The 19,458-nt window shown below is 36.1% G+C and overlaps 1 protein-coding gene across 7 annotated transcripts in view; it reads left to right on the top strand.

Annotated features, from left to right (window-relative positions):
- The window catches only part of WDR72 (WD repeat domain 72), a 224,652-nt gene extending 207,372 nt beyond the window's left edge, over positions 1 to 17,280 (top strand). For 2 of the 7 annotated variants that reach the window (XM_057488817.1, XM_057488816.1), the window contains exons 19-22: positions 5,343 to 5,447; positions 10,860 to 10,891; positions 13,324 to 13,590; positions 16,471 to 17,280. In XM_057488817.1, coding sequence (XP_057344800.1) covers positions 5,343 to 5,447; positions 10,860 to 10,891; positions 13,324 to 13,590; positions 16,471 to 16,479 — 413 coding nt within the window. In that variant the 3' untranslated portion in view covers positions 16,480 to 17,280. Of the gene's footprint in view, positions 1 to 5,342; positions 5,448 to 5,558; positions 6,560 to 10,859; positions 13,254 to 13,323; positions 13,591 to 16,470 lie in introns of those variants that run through there. The other 5 variants (XM_036893519.2, XM_057488815.1, XM_036893521.2 and 2 more) reach the window with 3 other exon arrangements.
- The last annotated feature ends 2,178 nt before the right edge of the window (positions 17,281 to 19,458 follow it).

Below are 19,458 nucleotides of genomic sequence, written 5' to 3'. Positions count from 1 at the left end.
CATATTATCAAGTCCCCCCCATACCCCATTGCAGTCACTGTCCATCAGTGTAGTAAGATGCCACAGAGTCACTGCTTGTCTTCTCTGTGCTACAGTGTCTTCCCCATCATCTCCCCACATACACCATAATACTGGTGTACTGATCATAATACCCCTCAATCCCCTTCTCCCTCCCTCCCCCACCCCTCCCCTTTGGTAACCACTAGTCCCTTCTTGGAGTTTGTGAGTCTGCTGCTGTTTTGTTCCTTCAGTTTTGCTTTGTTGTCATACTCCACAAATGAGGGAAATCATTTGGTATTTGTCTTTCTCTGCCTGGTTTATTTCACTGAGCATAATACCCTCTAGCTCCATCCATGTTGTTGCAAATGGTAGTATTTGTTTGTTTCTTATGGCTAAATAGTATTCCATTGTGTATATGTACCACATTTTCTTTATCCATTCATCTACTGATGGACACTTAGGTTGCTTCCATATCTTGGCTGCCAATAATATTATAATAACTTTGTATGGTGACAGATGGTAAGTAGATTTATCATGGGGATCATTTTATAATGTATAAAACTATTGAATCACAATTATATACACCTAAAGCTTATAGGATATTATATGTAAATTATACTCCAATAAAAGAATAAAATATACTGCAGTTTTTTGTTATCTATGAGTATTGCATTAGTTTTTACTTCTACTTGATTTAATGTAGTTTTTCTTCTAAGCCTCTAGAAAGACTTTTTTTTAGTTGATTCATAGTGATGTCTTAAGACTGGGAAGACACCTAAGTTATCAACCAAGAAAGTGATCAACTCTTGGCCACTACATTGAGTCAGTAAGTTTGAACTGAGGCCTTTGACTTCTTTTTAACTACTTATTCACAAATCTGAGCAGTCTTTTGTCTTTCCTGACCTCTACAACTTATGTGTTATTTTTATGCCTTTGAATAGATGTGATTAAAATTTTTATCTGAATTTTATGTGCTATTTCAGTGGTTTATTCTATTCAGTCGACCAACATTTCAAACTGTTATATCTTTTCATTAATGATTTCTCTATCAATATCTCCAATACTTCCAAAAAAGTCCATACATATGATGGATGGGATCCATTTTTAAACCATTTATGTCATTGTATTGAAAACATTATTTGGGCTACAGATATTAGTCACACTGTCAATGATATAGATTTTTAACAAGGGCTCTATTTATACTATAGGATTGGTCTACCTTGGAAAAATTGGCTGTTATTTGTAAAGGTGGAGAGAGATCTTTTCCACAGTCATTCTCTTGTTGGGGGTAATAGGATATCTCTTAAGAGTTATTTGCTACTTAGGCCTGGTTGCCTTTAAGAGTTAATACTATCTTTCTGAAAATGATGAGAAAAGTAAGGAGGAAGTTTTTAGAAGTTAACCAAAACCAAAACAGAGAATAGAGAGACGTGGAAGAGCATAACTACTGATGACCCTGTCACCACATTTTTTAACAGTAAAACCTTCTATAGAGTCCTCATCATACAATCTTCTGGGTTTCCTTGTTAGGTATTTTAAATGCAGTTTAAAAACTACTGACTGTGTTTTGTCTATAGTTGAACCATTAATTTCTATAGGATCTAGAAGAATTACACTCACAATTCAACACAGCATATAGTCCAACACATCCATACAAAGTACATAGACTTCTCCCTCTGTCTAGCTACGAAAGATACTATGAAGATATTTAGAATACTGGCCTTTCAGTTGTCAATATTTTGAGGTGTGTGATGAGTAAATGTAACAGCCTTACATCTTTCAGTGGTAGAACAGTCAAGAAGAGTTTGTCTTTTTTTGCCTCTAGTCCCCCAAATGTGGACTATTTCACAATCCATTACAGTGGAAATAAACAGTTGATTTAAGTTAAGGATGAACTAGCAATAATTTTCAGTGTATTGATGTCAAAAGTATCTCTCTGCCAACCTCTAAAATGCATCTTCAAAAACTACTGAAAATATCTAAGAACTTTAGTTGATGAGCTACAAATGGACTTGGTATTGATAAATAAAAGTCAATATGTATAGTGAAAGGACAACTTACTGTGATAAATGGGCCTACCATCAGTAAAGATCAAATTATTGACTATCTAAGGCAAGGAAAAACCTGCCTATATCTAACTTCTACAGGTGAGAAGAATTAGCCAAAACAGCAGTTTAGGAAAAGCTCAAAGGAGAATTCATTAAAAATACATACAAAAGTAGGCAGCAATATTCTGTTAACAAATGTATTTGTAGCACAAGGCTAATGTATTTCTTTGGCCACAATGCGCCAGCACATACCCTTTCCTTTTGCCTTGAATGAGCTCCATTTGAACTACCCACATTCTGTCTCAAGGCAATCTAATACAAATTTCACCTCCCAACCACCCTGTTGCAGGGAAATTACCTCTGCATTCCTAAAAACCTTGTCACTATTGGAATATTGTCTCTAATGCTCCTACTGGCTACTTTTCACTATATGTCAACTAGACCACAAGTTGTATGAGGGCACAAGAAAGGTGTATTCATTTTTTTTACCCCTTACACAGTCTAGCACAGAGCTCTCCCCATAATGAGCACCAGATCAATATTTGTTGATTTCATTGCTATTGAAATGATTCATTAGAGAAGACTTGGTTACACATCATGTCAAAGTTTAATGATGAAATATCACAGGAAACACCCAAAAGAACAATTGCAAAGATTAGCCCATTAAAGAAAAAGTGGAATGGCAGTAATTAACCTCTTCAATGTCTGTTGTTCCCAATTGACAGACTGTAGGTATTTCTTCTACAGTAAATTTAGTTGGATTTTTCTATAAACTACCCAGTAAAAATAACAAATCTTATACCAGCCCAAATTTGTAAACTAAAATGCAGCTAAGCAAACTATCTAAATAATAACCCTTTCTACCCCTTACCCCCACATAAACAACACTCTCCAAAAGCATAAGTGGAGAAAAAAATAGCTACGTGGTACCTACTTGTGTGAGTTTAATGATGAGCATGCAGCTAAAACTGCATCTAACTTTCTGGCTTTCTTGAGAGATTTGGGATGTCAGTTCGTCCTGGGGCCACTTTAGTGCCACTAGAAATAGTAGCAAACATTTACTTTGTTGTTCTAATACCATGTTCTCATCCTCTTTGAGGCCCAGAACAGAGTCTTGTTGGATGAATGAATAAAGGAATGAATGGATGAAAGTTCTAAATTATGAACGAGCAATGTATGGGATAAGTGCCACATATTTGCCCAGATAAATAGACGCTACCTCACCAGCTGTCAGTAATGCAATTAGCTTGCCATTAATTCCCTAATATAAATACCCATATAAGTGTTTCAGAAAAATTAATAAGTAAGACATATAGAGATAAAAAAATCATTAAAGCCAGCCAGGAAATCTTGACCAAAGTAATAGTGTTTTGTGACTTTGATGGATTTAATTTTTCCACTTAAACCTATTGCAAAAAAATCTAACGATTCAAAAATAATCTGTAAGCGTGAGCTAAACTGAAGAATGTTAAGGGCAGCTAGACCAATAACTACTCTGTCCATAGTGTCTCTACTTCCAAGTCCCAGACTAACTCATACTATCATTTTGCAAATATGCATCCTTCATCTCAGGCGGACCTAAAGAAATGAGTGGATCTAGTGGAAGATAATTCAAAGCATATATTCTCTTGGATCAGAAGGGTATCTACTAGCATGATAGCTCTGCTTCATTCATTTGTACATTCATTCATTCCACAAATCATTCAAGAATACCTTCTATGACCCAGGGCATAGAGGTGAATAAGACATATGGTTTCCACTTCCACATTTTGTTCAGGAAATTCAAATGCAAAAAATGAAAAATTGGGTTTATTTCAAATCAGAATTTCATACATTTTTATCATATCTTGTTTCCAAACAAAAGGTTTGCAGAAACAGTGAATTTAAAGTCTATGCTTGCACTTCCACAGAATAGAGAAGTACTGTGTTCTGAGAGGGTGGGTGACACTATCTGAAGAGAATGTCTGTGCCGGAGTTATGTTACGAGTCTCCTTTAAAGTGGGTATATTTGGGCCTCAGGTTATGATCACCAATACTATGCATAGTCCATAAAAACAAGATGAGGAGTGTGGAAGGTGTGAAGTCCACTAATGCTGCTTTGGGCCTCAGGTGGCCCTCACTGGTGTCCCTTACAGAATACGTGAAGTAAAACTGGGCCCAGCCTCTCCATTTGTTCTCCTGTCTCCTAATGGAGGTTTAGGAACAATGGCCAGGCCCACTCCCCAGTGCCAACAAACATATTACTTCATGCATGACATGAATCTTTTAAAAATTTTTTGCATTTATGGCTTGTAAATGTTTTGTGTGTTATCCAGACAGGAGACAATGGCCATGTTTCACCCCAGCAATTTGTGACAGATAAAATTCCAATGTAGTCTATAATGTACATCTTTATACCATTTGGATTCACACAAGCATGGCATAATACATATTACCGCACACTTTGTCTTGTTATACACTGAGTCTTTTCATGAAGACAGTGCCCACTTTTCCTGACCAATGCTTCTTGAATAAATGTCACATGGAAATACATTACTCATGGAGATAATTTAGACCAAGTATTACCACTTATGGAAAAAATGTGGAAACCTGAATCCGTGTTTCCTTAACGGAGCTGGTGATCATAATGTGTTCAAAGGAAATTTTAGATACCTGTGCTAGCTTCTGTTTCTGTTCTTACTTCCTACTCAGAAAATATCTCGTGACAAGTTGTCTGGAGACCTACTATTCAAGACAGCCCTCCTTATTACCACATTCAATGTATTCATTCTATATTTTTAAAATTTATTTTTCTAGGGTTTTTTGTTGTTATTTGGTGCCATAATCTTTAATTGGATGAAAGAGAATCAAAATGCATAAAAGTGTTCATCAGCTGTGATTTCTGTGACAAAAGAAACCACTCCACCAGTGTAGAGCTGGCCTTTCTAATTGACTAGCCTTATGTTCTTGTCTGTGTCCTCTTGCTATTAATTGACTATATAGTTTTAGATTTATGCATTAAAAATACGATTTCTACTTCGAAGGGATCACTTTGTTACTTTGTTGCTTTTAAGCTGATGCCCTGAACTTATTTTTCTTCTAAGATAAAGTCTCATCTATAGATTTTTCAACTAATTACATGTCTGCCAATACATACTTAGAGGATACATTTTATTTCAATTTATTATTTGTGTTTACATAGCGTGTCCCTGCAACTATCTGAGAACCGAAAGGAAATGTTTTAATGGTGTTTATCACTACTTTTTCATTGCTCTCCTTCTCTTTTCTCCCTCTCTCTCTCTCTCTCTCTAATAGCTCCAGACAGTCCAGTCAAGCATGACAGCGACTCAAACTCGGCAAACTTCCAAGACACCGAGGACATGCCTGACAGATGTGTCTTGGAAGAGTCTGAGAGTCCAGGTGAAAGCCATTTAAAAATAGTCAAGTATAAAATGATAAATTTGACACAGCTTTGGGGTCCTTGGAAGGGGTGGGGAGGGAGGGCACTGTAATGCTGTTTTCTCTTAGCAGCTGCGCTGTCAAATTAATGGCCACCTCCAGGGGTCACAGTGCAGAGCTGCTACCTAGGAAGTACAAAGACTTCAGCATGAGAAGGGAAGCTGACACTGTTAGTTCATTATCATCAATTTTAGGCTAAAATGGTTAATAGAGACAGAGACTGGAAACTGGAGAAATGGCAACATTTTAAGTATTTCAGATACTGGCATCACCCGGAAGTGGAGAGTTGAGAGCAAAGAGACACACATTGTCATCATTACAACCGATTTACCTTTCTAAATATGAACAGGACTCAAACTGGGATGAGAGGATTTTAGCATGACAGGAATGGACTAATGGGCACTCTCATTATTTAGAACAAAAGAAAATAAAATAGCCCTTCCTTGGGCAATAAAACTTAACCTACACCCAAGTTACTTATGTTTGTATTTTCTTTATAGAAAGAATATCCAGAAATGTACTAAAAGGAACACTTAAACGTAGATTTTGTTTCTGTTTTTGTTCTGTTCTGAAACATGCCCAGACTTAACCACTAATTAATTAAAAGAACAAAAATCTCCTGAAAGTTCAGGGACTTTCCTGAATCACCACAAAGCCGTGAGGTGCTAGAAGGTACCTTATTACTATGAGTGAAAGAGTTAACTCTCTGTGGCCATTGAACGTTTTTCTTCCCCATTTTCTCTGGCTGCTGGGTACCCTCTACCCCCTCGCATCTTTGTGTGCTGATCCTTGTATCAGATTTTTGATTCATCCTCTCTGTGGCCTGTCAGCTTAGTTAAGAGATTTCCAAATCTTGTAGCCTTTGCTGACAGGGGGCAGCTGCAAACAGTCCCCTGATCCTTCCCGGAGGAGAGCTACTGAGATTTAATTTTCAGTGAAAGGTGCAGCCTGCAATCTATGTCAGGTCCCCTAAGTCATCTCGGAACCCCTGTAGGCCCAGTGGCAATGGCATTGTATTTCAGTCCTCTCCACTACACCAAGATTCCTCAAAAGATGAACTGCTGCTGAGTGTCTGTTCTCAGCCACACTTCTGTTCTAACATCCCACGGAACTGAGAAATGGCATCTTTTGAAATGACAGAAAATTTTAATCAGCACATTTAGTCCCACTCCCTGCCATAATATCTAGGAGACAAATGGAGATTAGCCCCACTCCAAAAGGGAGAGGGTAGTTAAATTTCTGTTATAAAAATTATTTTTAAATTACTTCCAGTTTTGACTAAAACTATCTAATTTTGGCCAGGTTTTTAAGCTGTCTTAATAAAACAGTTTTGTATCAACTATTTTGTCAGGCAGTTAAACCCATGAGTCGAGTTTTTACCTAAGTGTTAGTTGTTTTTGGCAGGAATAGATTATCTTTAGAATAAATTTCCATCATCCCCTAATATAAATGCAATTGTAGTGAGATTCAGATATATCACAGAGTCTATGTGATTGATATGAACAAAAGGATATATCAAAACAGATTAATTAGAAAATATAGGTGCTGATAAAGAGTCTTAACTTAAAAAGTGAGTACTGTTCTATACATCAGACATCATTAAACTGGTAATAAAGAATGAATTACTCTGGCTTTTTCCTCTGTCCATTCCTGCATTTTAAGACATCTTGCCTTATAGGCCTAGAAACCTCTGGAGAGTTCACTACTGGTCTCACTGCCTTCCACTGAGAATTTGTGGCTTGGTTGTCATGGAGACATCGTATTTCTCCCAGAATTGCTCATATTGATCCGTGGCCAGGCGTAAATGGCCAAGCGAGTGTGAGGGGGAAAGGGGGCTGGGCAGCCCTATGAAATGACCAGGGCTCGTGGGTTGGAAATAAGCTCATAGCAAACACTTAGGTAAAAAGAAAGAAACAGCTTTGTTTTGTTTCTGGATTTCTTTCTGTACTTTGGACCATTGTCTTCTTTCACTATGAACTGAAAGAAACTTGTTAGTCACTTGTCATGTCAGATCCTTGGTGCTTGTCCTGACACAGCTGTCAGCCTTCCAGCTCTGTGCGGTTCAGGGACACACAACAAAGAGGCAGTGACATGAATTATTTATTGTTCCTTGTGTGGATAAAATTCTGTGATAAGAAATTAAGACACTTCTGACAGAGGTGCTTGTTTAGTAAGAGAGATCTTGATGAGAGAGTGCATTTCCTTGAAGTATGAGCATTTGAGAGGCAAAATTCTTAAAACTGAGCACGAAGGAAAATATATGAAATTGGTGGCATACAGGGATGTTCTTGAGCAGTGAAAATATGATGGCCCACTTCTCAGTATCCAAAATTAACTTCAGAATAGCAAGTCATTCAAATGTAGGGGCTCCAAACTATATAGAGGTCATTTAGTAACCTCTGTTTATTATGTCTGTGTGGTGTCTCTCTCAAAGTGAGTGGTGTTTCTCTGGAAAGAATGTTTAACCATCTTTGTTAGAAGAAAAAAAAAAGTTTTTAAGCTATAAGCTTTGAGCAGATGTCTTCAAACAAGTAGAAGTGCTTTAGTAGCTAAGGTTATAATTACATTCGTATATTCATTATTCCTTGACTGGAAAGAAGTGTATTTAAATCTGAATGCATCATTCTTACAATTTTCAGGTTGGAATATTATCATTCATTTAGGATTCCTTTTAACATTTTCATGCACACACAAAATCCCCTAGTTTCAAAGTTGAATGTGGTCAGTCTTCTAGCTTTAATGGATATTGACTTCACATGGTTTTATCTACGCAATTTAAAATGACTAATATAGTCATTGCATCATTTTAAATAAAGCAACCACTTGTTCAAACAAAATATAGAAAATGAGAACAAAAAAATCATTTCCCATCCAAGCACAATTCAAGAATATTGCCTCATATAGTGTTCTTTCCAAACAGTCTTTTCTTTGCAAATCCTCAAAACTTCATTTTGCTTTAATCTTATAGTGTCATGTTACTGATACCAACTTATTTGTATATATGCAGAGAACAAGGGGACATTGAAACACAGAAAAACTAAAATAATTTTTGTTTTTAAAGGTGAAGTTGAAGTTTTTAAAACATCAATAGAACATGTTAGAAAGTCATTAATAAAATCAAATTTTTATAATTTATATAGAACAGTAAGGTTGACTTTGAAAACTGATTGTTTTTGGACACAATGGGTTTTCAGTCTTTAAATTATTTTTCCGTTGACATCACTGCTTCTCCAGCACTGAACTGATTAGGATGACCCACCTGTAAATGGGCAGGAGTGTGCAGATAGGTCACAATTTAGAGACCTGATGGAGTGGTACTCCACCTGTCCCTAGAGCGCTCTCCCCTATGCCTCAGGCCATTGTGATCTCTGTTATTGGTTTAAGCTGTATACCCAGGTGAGTGTCCACAGTCCATTAGGGTTGGCAAAGCAGCTTTAGACTAGAGCATGCTTGTTACTCTGACCCTGCTAGTGAACCTGGAGGGCTTGTCTGATAGGTTAAGGTCTCCCTCAGCAGTGTCTTTTCTTTGGAATAATTCATTAGCAGAGAGTTTTGACTCACAGGTGAATCCCAGATTGAAGTTTCCGGCTTGGACTCTGTGAAGTCTGTTTGCTTCTTCATTGGCGTTTATACATGCCTGAAACCTATGGGAATAACTTTGATGTCTAGTAATAGAAGCACTGAGACAACATCATGAAATTGCAGCTCCATTTTTTGAGATCTTCGGGCCATTAGGCTTTCTTTCTTTGACTCTTTGAGGCCCTGTTGCTTCTGAATCTGAAAGATGCTCTCACAAAAATAGTTCACTTTAGTCTTTCACTGGTTAACTTCTTGTTAACTGTTTCATACAGTGATTAGAGTTCAATTCACTTTCTCCAGAATATAAAAAAAGTGTTCCTTGCCCCTCATCTTTGCACTCATGATGATAAAAAATTTAGTGTGACATTCACGATTCTTGTCCAAGTGTTAATGAGAGTCCTGGAGCTTTTATCACCCTTTATTTTCACCTTGGAAAATAAAGAATTTTAGTTCCAAGTATAGTGCACTTAAATGTAGCTTCAGCCAAAAACAGTAGAGATGAGAGAGCTTGAAAGTACAAAAGGAGAGAAATATATAGATAATATAGATAAGCATTTTCACATCATCCTGAAGTAGTTTATAAACAGTATGCATTCTGCCATTAATAGAACATTTTAGTGTTTTTTATATAGCACGTTATGTGTGTGGATCTATATACATCAATGTCAATCAATATTGCATTTGCATGAATCTGATGAACAATACTGGATCTCTTATTTCCAGGGAATATGACACTGTGAAAAGCCAAGGTGGATTTTTTTTTTTTTTTAACTATTCTGGCTCATGAATCACTGGCAAAAATCAGGTAACAGAAGTAGGACAGATCCGGGACTGGAGTGTTGGAGATGGCTGATGATGCTGCATGAAGCAGAAAAAATGCGGAATGTGTGAGCAGCCCATCAATCATAGCCATCGAGAACACACTTCTTACGGTGTGCTAAAAAAAAAATGTTCTGCAACTCAGAACAATTTCTGTAGTAAAAATATATAAGATCTTTCTTCTAGTTGTGTTTAATGGTATCAACATTTTTGAAAGTTTACACAAAGGGAAAATTTTAAGCATCAACCTAATGTCTAGGCTTAGGTTATATATATTATACCATAATATATTATACAATATTGAATATTGGTTTAACTAAACCAAATAATCTGCTTTTTAGGTCTTTGCCAATAGGAGTAGAAGTTACAATGCATCATTAATATAAATGTACTTAGGAGTAGTTAGTTAAGGCCCAATGCTCCAATTAGTTTGATAATTAAATTAAATTAATTCAAGTGATGTATTTCAGCTTGCAATAGCAGTCATCCAAGTAATCAAGTACTCTGAGAAATAGATGTTTTTCTTGATTCTATAACAACCATATTTCAACTAACATTTATAAAATTGGAACCTAAAACTGCAGTTGTGGGTTTCTTTAAGAACAATTCAGCTACTTAAAATGCATAGAAATTTGCTAATTTCAAACCCTGTTCCTCTTATTGAAAACTTTCATCTTTTTCAACAATTAAAAAACAACCTATATTAATAATGTGTGCAATTAAAATAGATTTACCTGGGGCCTGGTTTATAAGACAAGAATATTTTTTATTATATTAACATTTTATTTCAGGATAGAAAATATAGAAAAAATATAGACAATTCCTTCTTTCTTTCCTTCCTCCCTTTTTTTCTTGTCTCATTCCTTCCTGCCTTTCACTGTTCTCTCTTCCTCCCTTCCTCTCTCCTGTCCTTCTTCCCTTCATTCTTCTTTTTTTTATTTCACCATATAAATCAAGATAATATTTTCTTTCTAGGTCAGCCAAGGCATCATTCGTGGATAGCAAAGGTGTGTTCCTGCAAGCTGTGCTAAATGGAATCCCATCTATAGGAAATGGATTTGGACAAGTTAAGAAACCTAAGACATGCCATTTGTTTATCACTATATATAAGCTATGTTGTTATTGGTCAGGTTATCAGGTTGTAGTAGATTTGCAATACTTCAGTCAAAGTGTATTGAAAGTGTAATTACTGGTTGCAGATCTGCAAATTCATCTAATTTTAGAAAACCATTGCCTCAATCATTCTATATTCCTGCTTCTTACTTTTCTTTTAACATTTCAAACGAGGATATATGGTTGGATATACAATTTTAACACCCACAGATACACTTTGAACACTGTTTTAGATTTCCTTCTATCTTTTCTGTTCCTGAGTTATATAATAAGCAACATTAAAACCACATTGCTTTTCAACAATATAACACACAATGCATTTAAATTTAATGCTGCTTCAATGTATTTAATCTAAAACTTCACTGAATTTGTTTGATTTGTTAGGTTAGGACATTTTGTTTTAGTAGATGCTTTACTTCAGATCAATCACCCTGCAGTAAATCTCATCCCTAAGCATGAAACGTTGTCAACAAATAGGCAGTTCCATTTAGTCATCAGTTAGACCAAATAAGTGATACACGGTATAATAGGGACCAATCTTCTGCAGGCAAGTTAATCTAGACTTCTAATGACATAGGCTAATGTCTTTAACTAAAGGTTGATCTTGTTGGCCATATAGATGTGAACTAGGGAAGGGGAATCTACGTATAGTGCGTCACAATTGATCCTTATCAAGTATAAACTCTTGTAGTTCTTTTCCCAGAAAGAATCTTGACTAGCAGGAATTCTAAAATATGCAAAGCAATATAAATAAGAACAGACATAAAGTGCTCATCTGTTACTGCTCTTAAATGATCTGATTTATTTACTGTGATTTATATTGTGTAATTCCTGGATTTATAGAAAATAATAAAAAAGATTATTAGCATATGAATACAAATATTGCCTAATCTGTAGAAAAATAGAAATAGCATGTTAAATATGTATCTATATCTATGTCTCTAATAAGGGAGTTCCAGTCACTTCAATTCAATAGACATTTTGGGGGGCACCAGCATCAGGTCCTGTGCTGTGATGTAGTGGGCAAAGGAGAGGGGGAGAAGAGAATGATATAATTCAAAGAGCATGATCCCTACCATAAAGGAGCTTTTAATTAATGATTGACATGAATGAATATACCACAACATATACATCAAATGAGTGTGACTCCTTTAAAGTAGACAAAATTGTGTGTTTTCTTTTTTTCCCCTAAAATATAATACCATTGCTTGAAATTACTTTTGAGTTATACTTCACAAACAGCAACATACTGTCAATATGAAAAACCAGGGAAAATGGCCATCCCTTGAAAATTGACATATATACTTTCCTTTCTTTTGGAAATAGTCACCAGCTTCTTGCAATCTATTTCCCAAGGTGCAAGCTAGGCTGTAGATCACATTATAATCATGCTATGTATTGGCTCTGAAGGCCATCACAAGAAGGATTCCCAAAGACATTTTTAGTGATAGCAATATCAAATTAGTATGTGTCCTCTCAAAAGGGCAATTTTAGTAGTTCAAATTTACTTGGATGCTCAAGTTCTGGTATTTTATTGAGAATAAACTTCTTTGTTTTTATAGCTATGTCCTATTATTCCCTTTCAAAGAAGAATAAAAAGTTTAAGCAGTTGCTATACTTAGCACTTTTTTGGGTCTACGGAAACCAATATTGAATCCTTGATAAATATTTTATGATGTCACTAGCTATATGAAATTAGAACTGGCATAACCCTGACATTACTAAGTTAGATTTTTAAGACTGCTTTGGCTTTGCATTTTACAATTACTAAAATTCATATTAAATAATATAATAATAAATGATTCACATGAAATGACTAATTAAAATCTTTTATCAGTGTGAATTCTGGAGGCCAACACTATTAACTACCAAAACTTTTTAATTCCTAGAAAAGGAGAGTTTCAGAGGGAGACATTAAATATGTTTCCTAATACCCATGTGCAAGTTCATGACACAAATCCACTCATCTATTTAAAAATGATTTCTTTATATGACTTATGTTCAATATGTTTCAGTAATTTCTGTTGTAAGGGAACTGGAAATGGCAAGTTGCCACACAATTAATTGAATCAACCCTGTGGTTACCCTAACCACTTGATACTACAGCTAGAAACTCAAAACTGCCTCTTGATTAGGTGTTTGTCTTTTTGTTGACCTAGACTTAGGTTACAAGAGGAGTGATTTTACTAGCAAATGACTGTGTTTGTATCCAGAGACTTCCTTGTCATTGTAATAAATAATTCATTTAAAAAATTATCTTATGTTTCTTTTTTGGCAGAAAGAGTTGTTTTAATATTTGATATTTATGATTATGTTTCCCTCCAAGGACTATTTTTCAAATGTTCAAGTGGGGATTATGTTATTTACTGTGGAGTTTCACACTGGCTATAATGCTGAGGAAAGAATCTGGAAAGAATATAGGTTTGAGAGGCAAGGCCTCGCCGCGTGTCCAGGCAGCGTGTCCTCGCTGTGCCTACCAGAGCCCAGCTGCCCCATCTGTGCAGAGGGCTCCCTCCCAGGGCTCATGCAAAGACACTCCAGGAGACGGTTTATGGAAAGCCATCTGAACACTGTAAAACACTTCAAATATAAGGTAAAATTTATAGTATTATAAACACACAATTAGAGAGGTGGCCTCAGGCCTGAAACATTCTGTTGCAATTTTAGAAACTAAGTTAACGCTACTTTGAACATGTCACTGCTAGAAAAATCACAGGAAAACATTTTGCTATATATTAACATTCTATCTCTACATGGTAATATTTGGGGTGATTTTTATTTCAATCCTTGTTCATTTTCCTCCAATGTCCTGTATATTAAAAAAACCTTTTTTTTATTATTTATAATTATTCAAGTGAACATTTTAGCAAAGATAATATTTCTCTTCAGTCTTTAGAGGGCACATTATAATAATTGAGTTTTTAAAAACTAAGTTTTATACCATGTATTTGAAATGAAGGCTCAGAATACATTAATTCCAATTGATTTTAAAGTCATATTTCAGAGTGAACTCATTCATGTAATTTTTTTAAAAACCTTGTATTACATACATTTTGATTGTGCTCTATACTCCTTGATTCTCTACAAAGCATTGTATGTGTAATGTGCCCCGAGTTGTGTCTAATTACATAAGAAAATCATTGCTTTTCAAACATGTAGATAATGAGCATGTAGAATATTTTAAAAATTATCCATGGTCCAAGAAGTTGCAGAATTAAACCTTTCTTGAGTAGATATCTTTCTGATAAAGTTTTGTGGTTTCATATAAAGTGGTCCCCAGATCACTTTTGTGTTGTGATGTCATCAAGGACCCTACAGACGGCATGTAGGAAAAGAATGTAAACTGGAAATAAATAAGTTTCCCAGGAAGAGCATGGCCTGGAAACTCCTCTGCAACCCATGACCCCTAGAAGAGAGCATGTGCCATCTCATCTCATCAGCGGGGCAGGGATTGGGGTGAAGCTCATACTGGCACAACACCCTCACTCCACTCACCTTCATCATCCCAACCTTCTCAGATCCCATCTTTATTCAAAATTTTGATATCATGGGTTTTTTAAATTAATTTCATTTATTTACATATACACACACATATATTACATTAAAAAACACATATATATAAATTTTGGCCACCCCTAGTCTTAGGCCCTGTTCGTTAAGTCTGGGATAAATTCATCTTTATCTTAGAAAGCACATTGCAGGTAAATAGACTGTGACAATTGCATCATTCTAGGCATGATTCTAATAATGATACAAATGGTTGAGAAATAGTTATTTTAATACCCTGTGAAAACTAACATCATAGACAATTGAAAATGTCTGACATGGCTTATTTCTAGTGGTGTGCAGAGGGAAATGGTAAGCATATATGATTCTTCCTTTTGACATTGTTTCTCCAAATTTCTTTTTTTTTTTTTACCACATGGAGCATGTTTTCCTATCATCAGTTTTAGGGATCCTTTCTGTCTTGAACACACTACTAATTGGAAAGGTAGCGGTGACTTTTTTTTTATCCAAGGATACAAGGTTTTTAACACCAAAGATAATTTGCACATGTTTAGTACAGCATTCTTCCTAAATCTGCGAAGTGCCAAATGCCAGCAATATGCCAATATTCATAACATTATACAATAGCAGTAATTGGCTGGTACGTGCTCACAAAACCTACCATTTATTCTCTTAGCAATTATTTTAATTGCAATTATGTGTAAAGTCATCATTCGGCTTTTCGATCTCTTGTGTGTGTTGTAGGGAGAAGGATGTTCACACAGCTTCAGTAACTGACCATCAGGGCCTCAGACAGTGCCATCTAAGATAAATGGACAGTCTATGATGTGTTCTTAACATATCACAAGTTTCCTTCAGATTTTTTAAAGAGATTTTTCTGTTAATTATGCAGTGGCAACTACCTTTCCGATCAGAAACACCCTCTCATCTAGAACAAGAGAATTCTTAGTCTATTTTAACTTTATTTCCATCAATTTATAACAATCAAGTGAGAGAACATTGTTCTGCATAATTTGTCCTTCTGTTTTTTAGAGCCTTCCAGAAAAAAAGACAAAACATACAGCACAGTGGGATTAAGTCTCTGTCCTCTCCCTGAGACAGTCATAGCTGCAGCAGTCAGGTTGCACTTGGGACTGTTTTTATGATAAGGTTTCCTTGGATTAACCTCTATCTCAAATAATCAGTGTATTCCAATCTAAGCAAAATTATTTAGTCCAATCTCTGTAGGAATTTGAGATAGGAAGTGAGGCAAAAATAACAAGTACTATCATTTCAGTTGTCACTGGGAGAGTCAAGTAAAGAAACAAATGTGGGGATTTAAAAACATGACGTATATTTTCACAGAAAGTGTCCTGCAGCTGATGCCTGCCCGGCAAGGCGCTGGATTGTTTGTAGTCTTCCTGCCATGTAGATGGCAGCAGCATTCAAGGCTAGAGATTTCCTCTCACCATCTCTTCCCTCTCATTCAAAGCACATTCTTACTAAAAATCCTTGTGGAAGAGAAAAGGTTTAAAGTGTAGAGACAAATTTCTCTATGTCCTCACATATCTCTAAAGCACTATTTTAAGGTCGTGCTAAAGCAGTTCTCATAATGTGAAAACATTCATCATTTCCCTTAATACAGAAGTCATATTCTGCTCTTGTACATGTTGGTAGTACTAGGTTTCTGTTCCTTTATTTACTAGGATATTCTTTACCTTCTTGCAGGCTAAAGCCTTTCTCTGAAGAAAAAAAGGAAGCAAATTCTGCCTTATCTGCTACCACCTAAGCTTTTCTGAGGCATAGTAAAAGTCTTTCCCATTATTCATTGTAAATACCTGAAAAGCTAATGCATTCAGTAAATGTGGAGAGGTTGTCCTTCAGTCTTCCAAATGAAGGCATTTTCTCTGATTGTCCTAAACAGAGGTGACTGCATTCAAGGTACTTCTAACCCTAACCCTGACTCTCCCCCTGACCCTAACCCTAGATCAAATGAAGTCTCCATCCAAGCAGAGGGGCCCAGGGCCCTAAAAGTGAGGCCAGAAGGCAAACAGGACACTCAGACCAATGCTGAGGGTGTGGAGCCATTGCACAGATGTGGGCCGCTCCCTTGAGAAAGCTAGTGGTGCCTGTACCCAGAAATGAAACCAGGATACCCACCCTTATGTAAATAAGTTTGTTCTAGCTTAGTCTTGATGAGAAGCTAGATGTTCTTCACTGCCTGGCATTTGGCTAGCACTGGTACATGTCATAGCAAACACAGGCGGCTTTTGTGAAGGAGGCTTCTGAGTGTTCTTACATAGGATTGGTCCACGTGTCCAAAATAACAAGCAATACACACAATTCCAGGTGACGCAGAGAGTAATTAAATTCCCAGGCTATGTGGAGCTGATTGGATGGTTTGGGAAGCTGAGGAGAACATCCTGTATCTCTTCTTATATTTCCATCTAGTTTATTCCTCTCCTCACTTTTGTCCTTCACTTCTTAGATCATTTTTCCCAAATATCTACATACTTTAATGCAGGTATTCTTCATTGTAGTGGCATTTTATGGGGCATCTGAAGTCTTGGCATTGTGTCTTTGTTCCTTCACTTTTGTACAATGCTCAGAACCTCACTTTCTCACCCACGCATTAGAACTAATAATTCCAATTTCTCAAGCACCATATGCATATACTATTATTATTGGATATAGTAGTATAAATAATTGAAAATAGTATGCATAACAAGAACGCCTAGTTTTAGAATCTTAATTACAGCCAACCACAGTGCCACTCCAGTGCTTGAATAAACTTTTTAATTATATTTACTTAATTGAGCAATTTGGCATAAGTATGCTAAATACGTTGTTTTAATAAAAGTTTCTTACTTTAAAATGTTTCATGTTAGTACTGAGTTCTCCCAGCTTCAAGGGTGAGTTTCAAAGTTTTCAACAGTTTATTTAAAGGTCAAGGCTTTCCCCAGCAAAGTGGGTAATAATAAATAATAAATTGTTTTTCTCCTGGGACCTAAAAGATAATCCTCTGGGAATGTTTTATGTCAGAATGGGATTAAGCCTTAGTGCTTCTGAGGTAGTAAAAAATGACAAGAGCCTTCCCTCTTGACCTCTATCAGTCTTCATATTATCAGATAACACTAAAAAGCATGTTTCTATCACTTTACATAGATGTGATAAATGAGACAAAACCAAAATACCTAAGTACTTCTAAAGAGGTATCCTGAAATTTAGAAAGTCAACAAGTTCCTGAAAGATTAGGTGTAAAGCAAAACAGTGTATTTCAAAGTCTGCCTTCCCACTGAGGATGGTATGTATTAGACAAAAATCTGAAAATTAATGAACTGGGCAGAAAAATCTGAGTCAAGGAAGAATTAAACACTGATGGCCACACCCCTGGCCCAGCTTCCTTCTGCTTTGCTCTAAAAATTATGATAATTATTCTTGTTAACCCTGGACCAGAGACAGATGATTCTTTTATGATGAAATAGCAACCTAAGGCCAACAAGCACATGAAAAGATGCTCAGCATCAATAATCATTAGAGAAATACAATTAAAAAATGATGTTTTGGTGAAGATGTCAAGAAATTGGAACTTCTGTGCACTGTTGGAACATAAAATGATACAGCTGCTAATGAAATTATCATATCATCCAGCAATTCTACTTCTGGCTATATATCCAGAAAAATCTCTAAAATCAGGATCTCAGTGATATTTGTACATCCATGTTAATAGCAGCACTATTCACAATGGCCAAGAGATGGAAGCAATGCAAATGCCCATCAACAAATCAGTGGATAAACAAAATGTGGTATATGCACACAATAGAATATGACTCAGCCTGAGAAAGAAAATTCTGACACATGCTACAACATGGTTAAACTTTGAAAACATTATGCTGAGTGCAATAATCCAGTCACAAAATGTCAAACACTGTATAATTCCATTTATATGAGGAACCTAGAGTAGTTTAAGTCATAGAGACAGAAAGTAGAATGGTGGTTCTTCTTTCAGGAGGAGGTAGAGAGGGAAGGAAGGGAGCAATGAAGTTGTGGTGAAATGGGTGTAGAGTTTCACTTTTTCAAGATGAAAGAGCTCTGGAGATTGGTTGTACAACAGTGTGAATATATTTAACACTACTGAACTGTACACTTAAAAATGGTTAAGATTAAAATGTAAGATTAAACCTTACATTATGTATATTTTACCACAATTAAAATTTTTTTTCAAAGTCTGAAGGAAAAGATCTGCAGGTGCTGACCACTTAGGTTCCTCCAGTGAAACATCATAGGGAGATAATCCCGTGGTGAAGCCCAGCACTCGAGCCTGTACCCAAACACAAAGTATTTTTGTGCCTCACTGGTTGGAAAAGCAAAGATCACCAGATGTATGAGGAAAGTTTTTAATATGAAAGAGACTGACAAAAACAAATATGAACAGACAGCAAAAACACATAATACAGTGTTACCAAAAAATCCCAAAACATCTATAATCAAAAAGATAAGTAAGAGATTAACTTCAAGAAACAAAGGAAACACTTTTGTTCAATGTGCACATAGAGAGTCAGAATGGCATTAGACTTTTCAATTGCAATTCTGGATGCTAGAAGAAAATGGGGCAATGACATAAATGTCATGATGAAAACCACTTGTATGGATGGGAAAAAGATGGCAGTGTGAGAAGTGAGGCAGAACTCTCCTACCTAAACCACATATAATATGAAAATACAGCAAGTACAACTAATCCTAAAAGAGTGACTAGAAAGAAGATCGCAGCAGCCAGCCTACATCTGGAAAAGAGAAGATCTCATGGAAAAGGGTAAAGTAACAAAGCCATGATCCAGCAAGATCTAAGCCCTCTCCTACCCAGCTCACTGGTAGGAGGAAGAGAAACAGAGCAGGGAGGGAGTAAAAGCCCAGGACTGCTAAATACCCAGCCTTGGAGATCTGCTTCAGGAGCACAAACCCACATTGCATGGTG

Source organism: Manis pentadactyla, chromosome 11 (assembly GCF_030020395.1).
Source record: "Manis pentadactyla isolate mManPen7 chromosome 11, mManPen7.hap1, whole genome shotgun sequence".
In the NCBI taxonomy this organism is placed as follows: domain Eukaryota; kingdom Metazoa; phylum Chordata; class Mammalia; order Pholidota; family Manidae; genus Manis; species Manis pentadactyla.
Note: the sequence above shows the minus strand (reverse complement) of the source record. Positions and strands in the feature narration are given on the sequence as shown.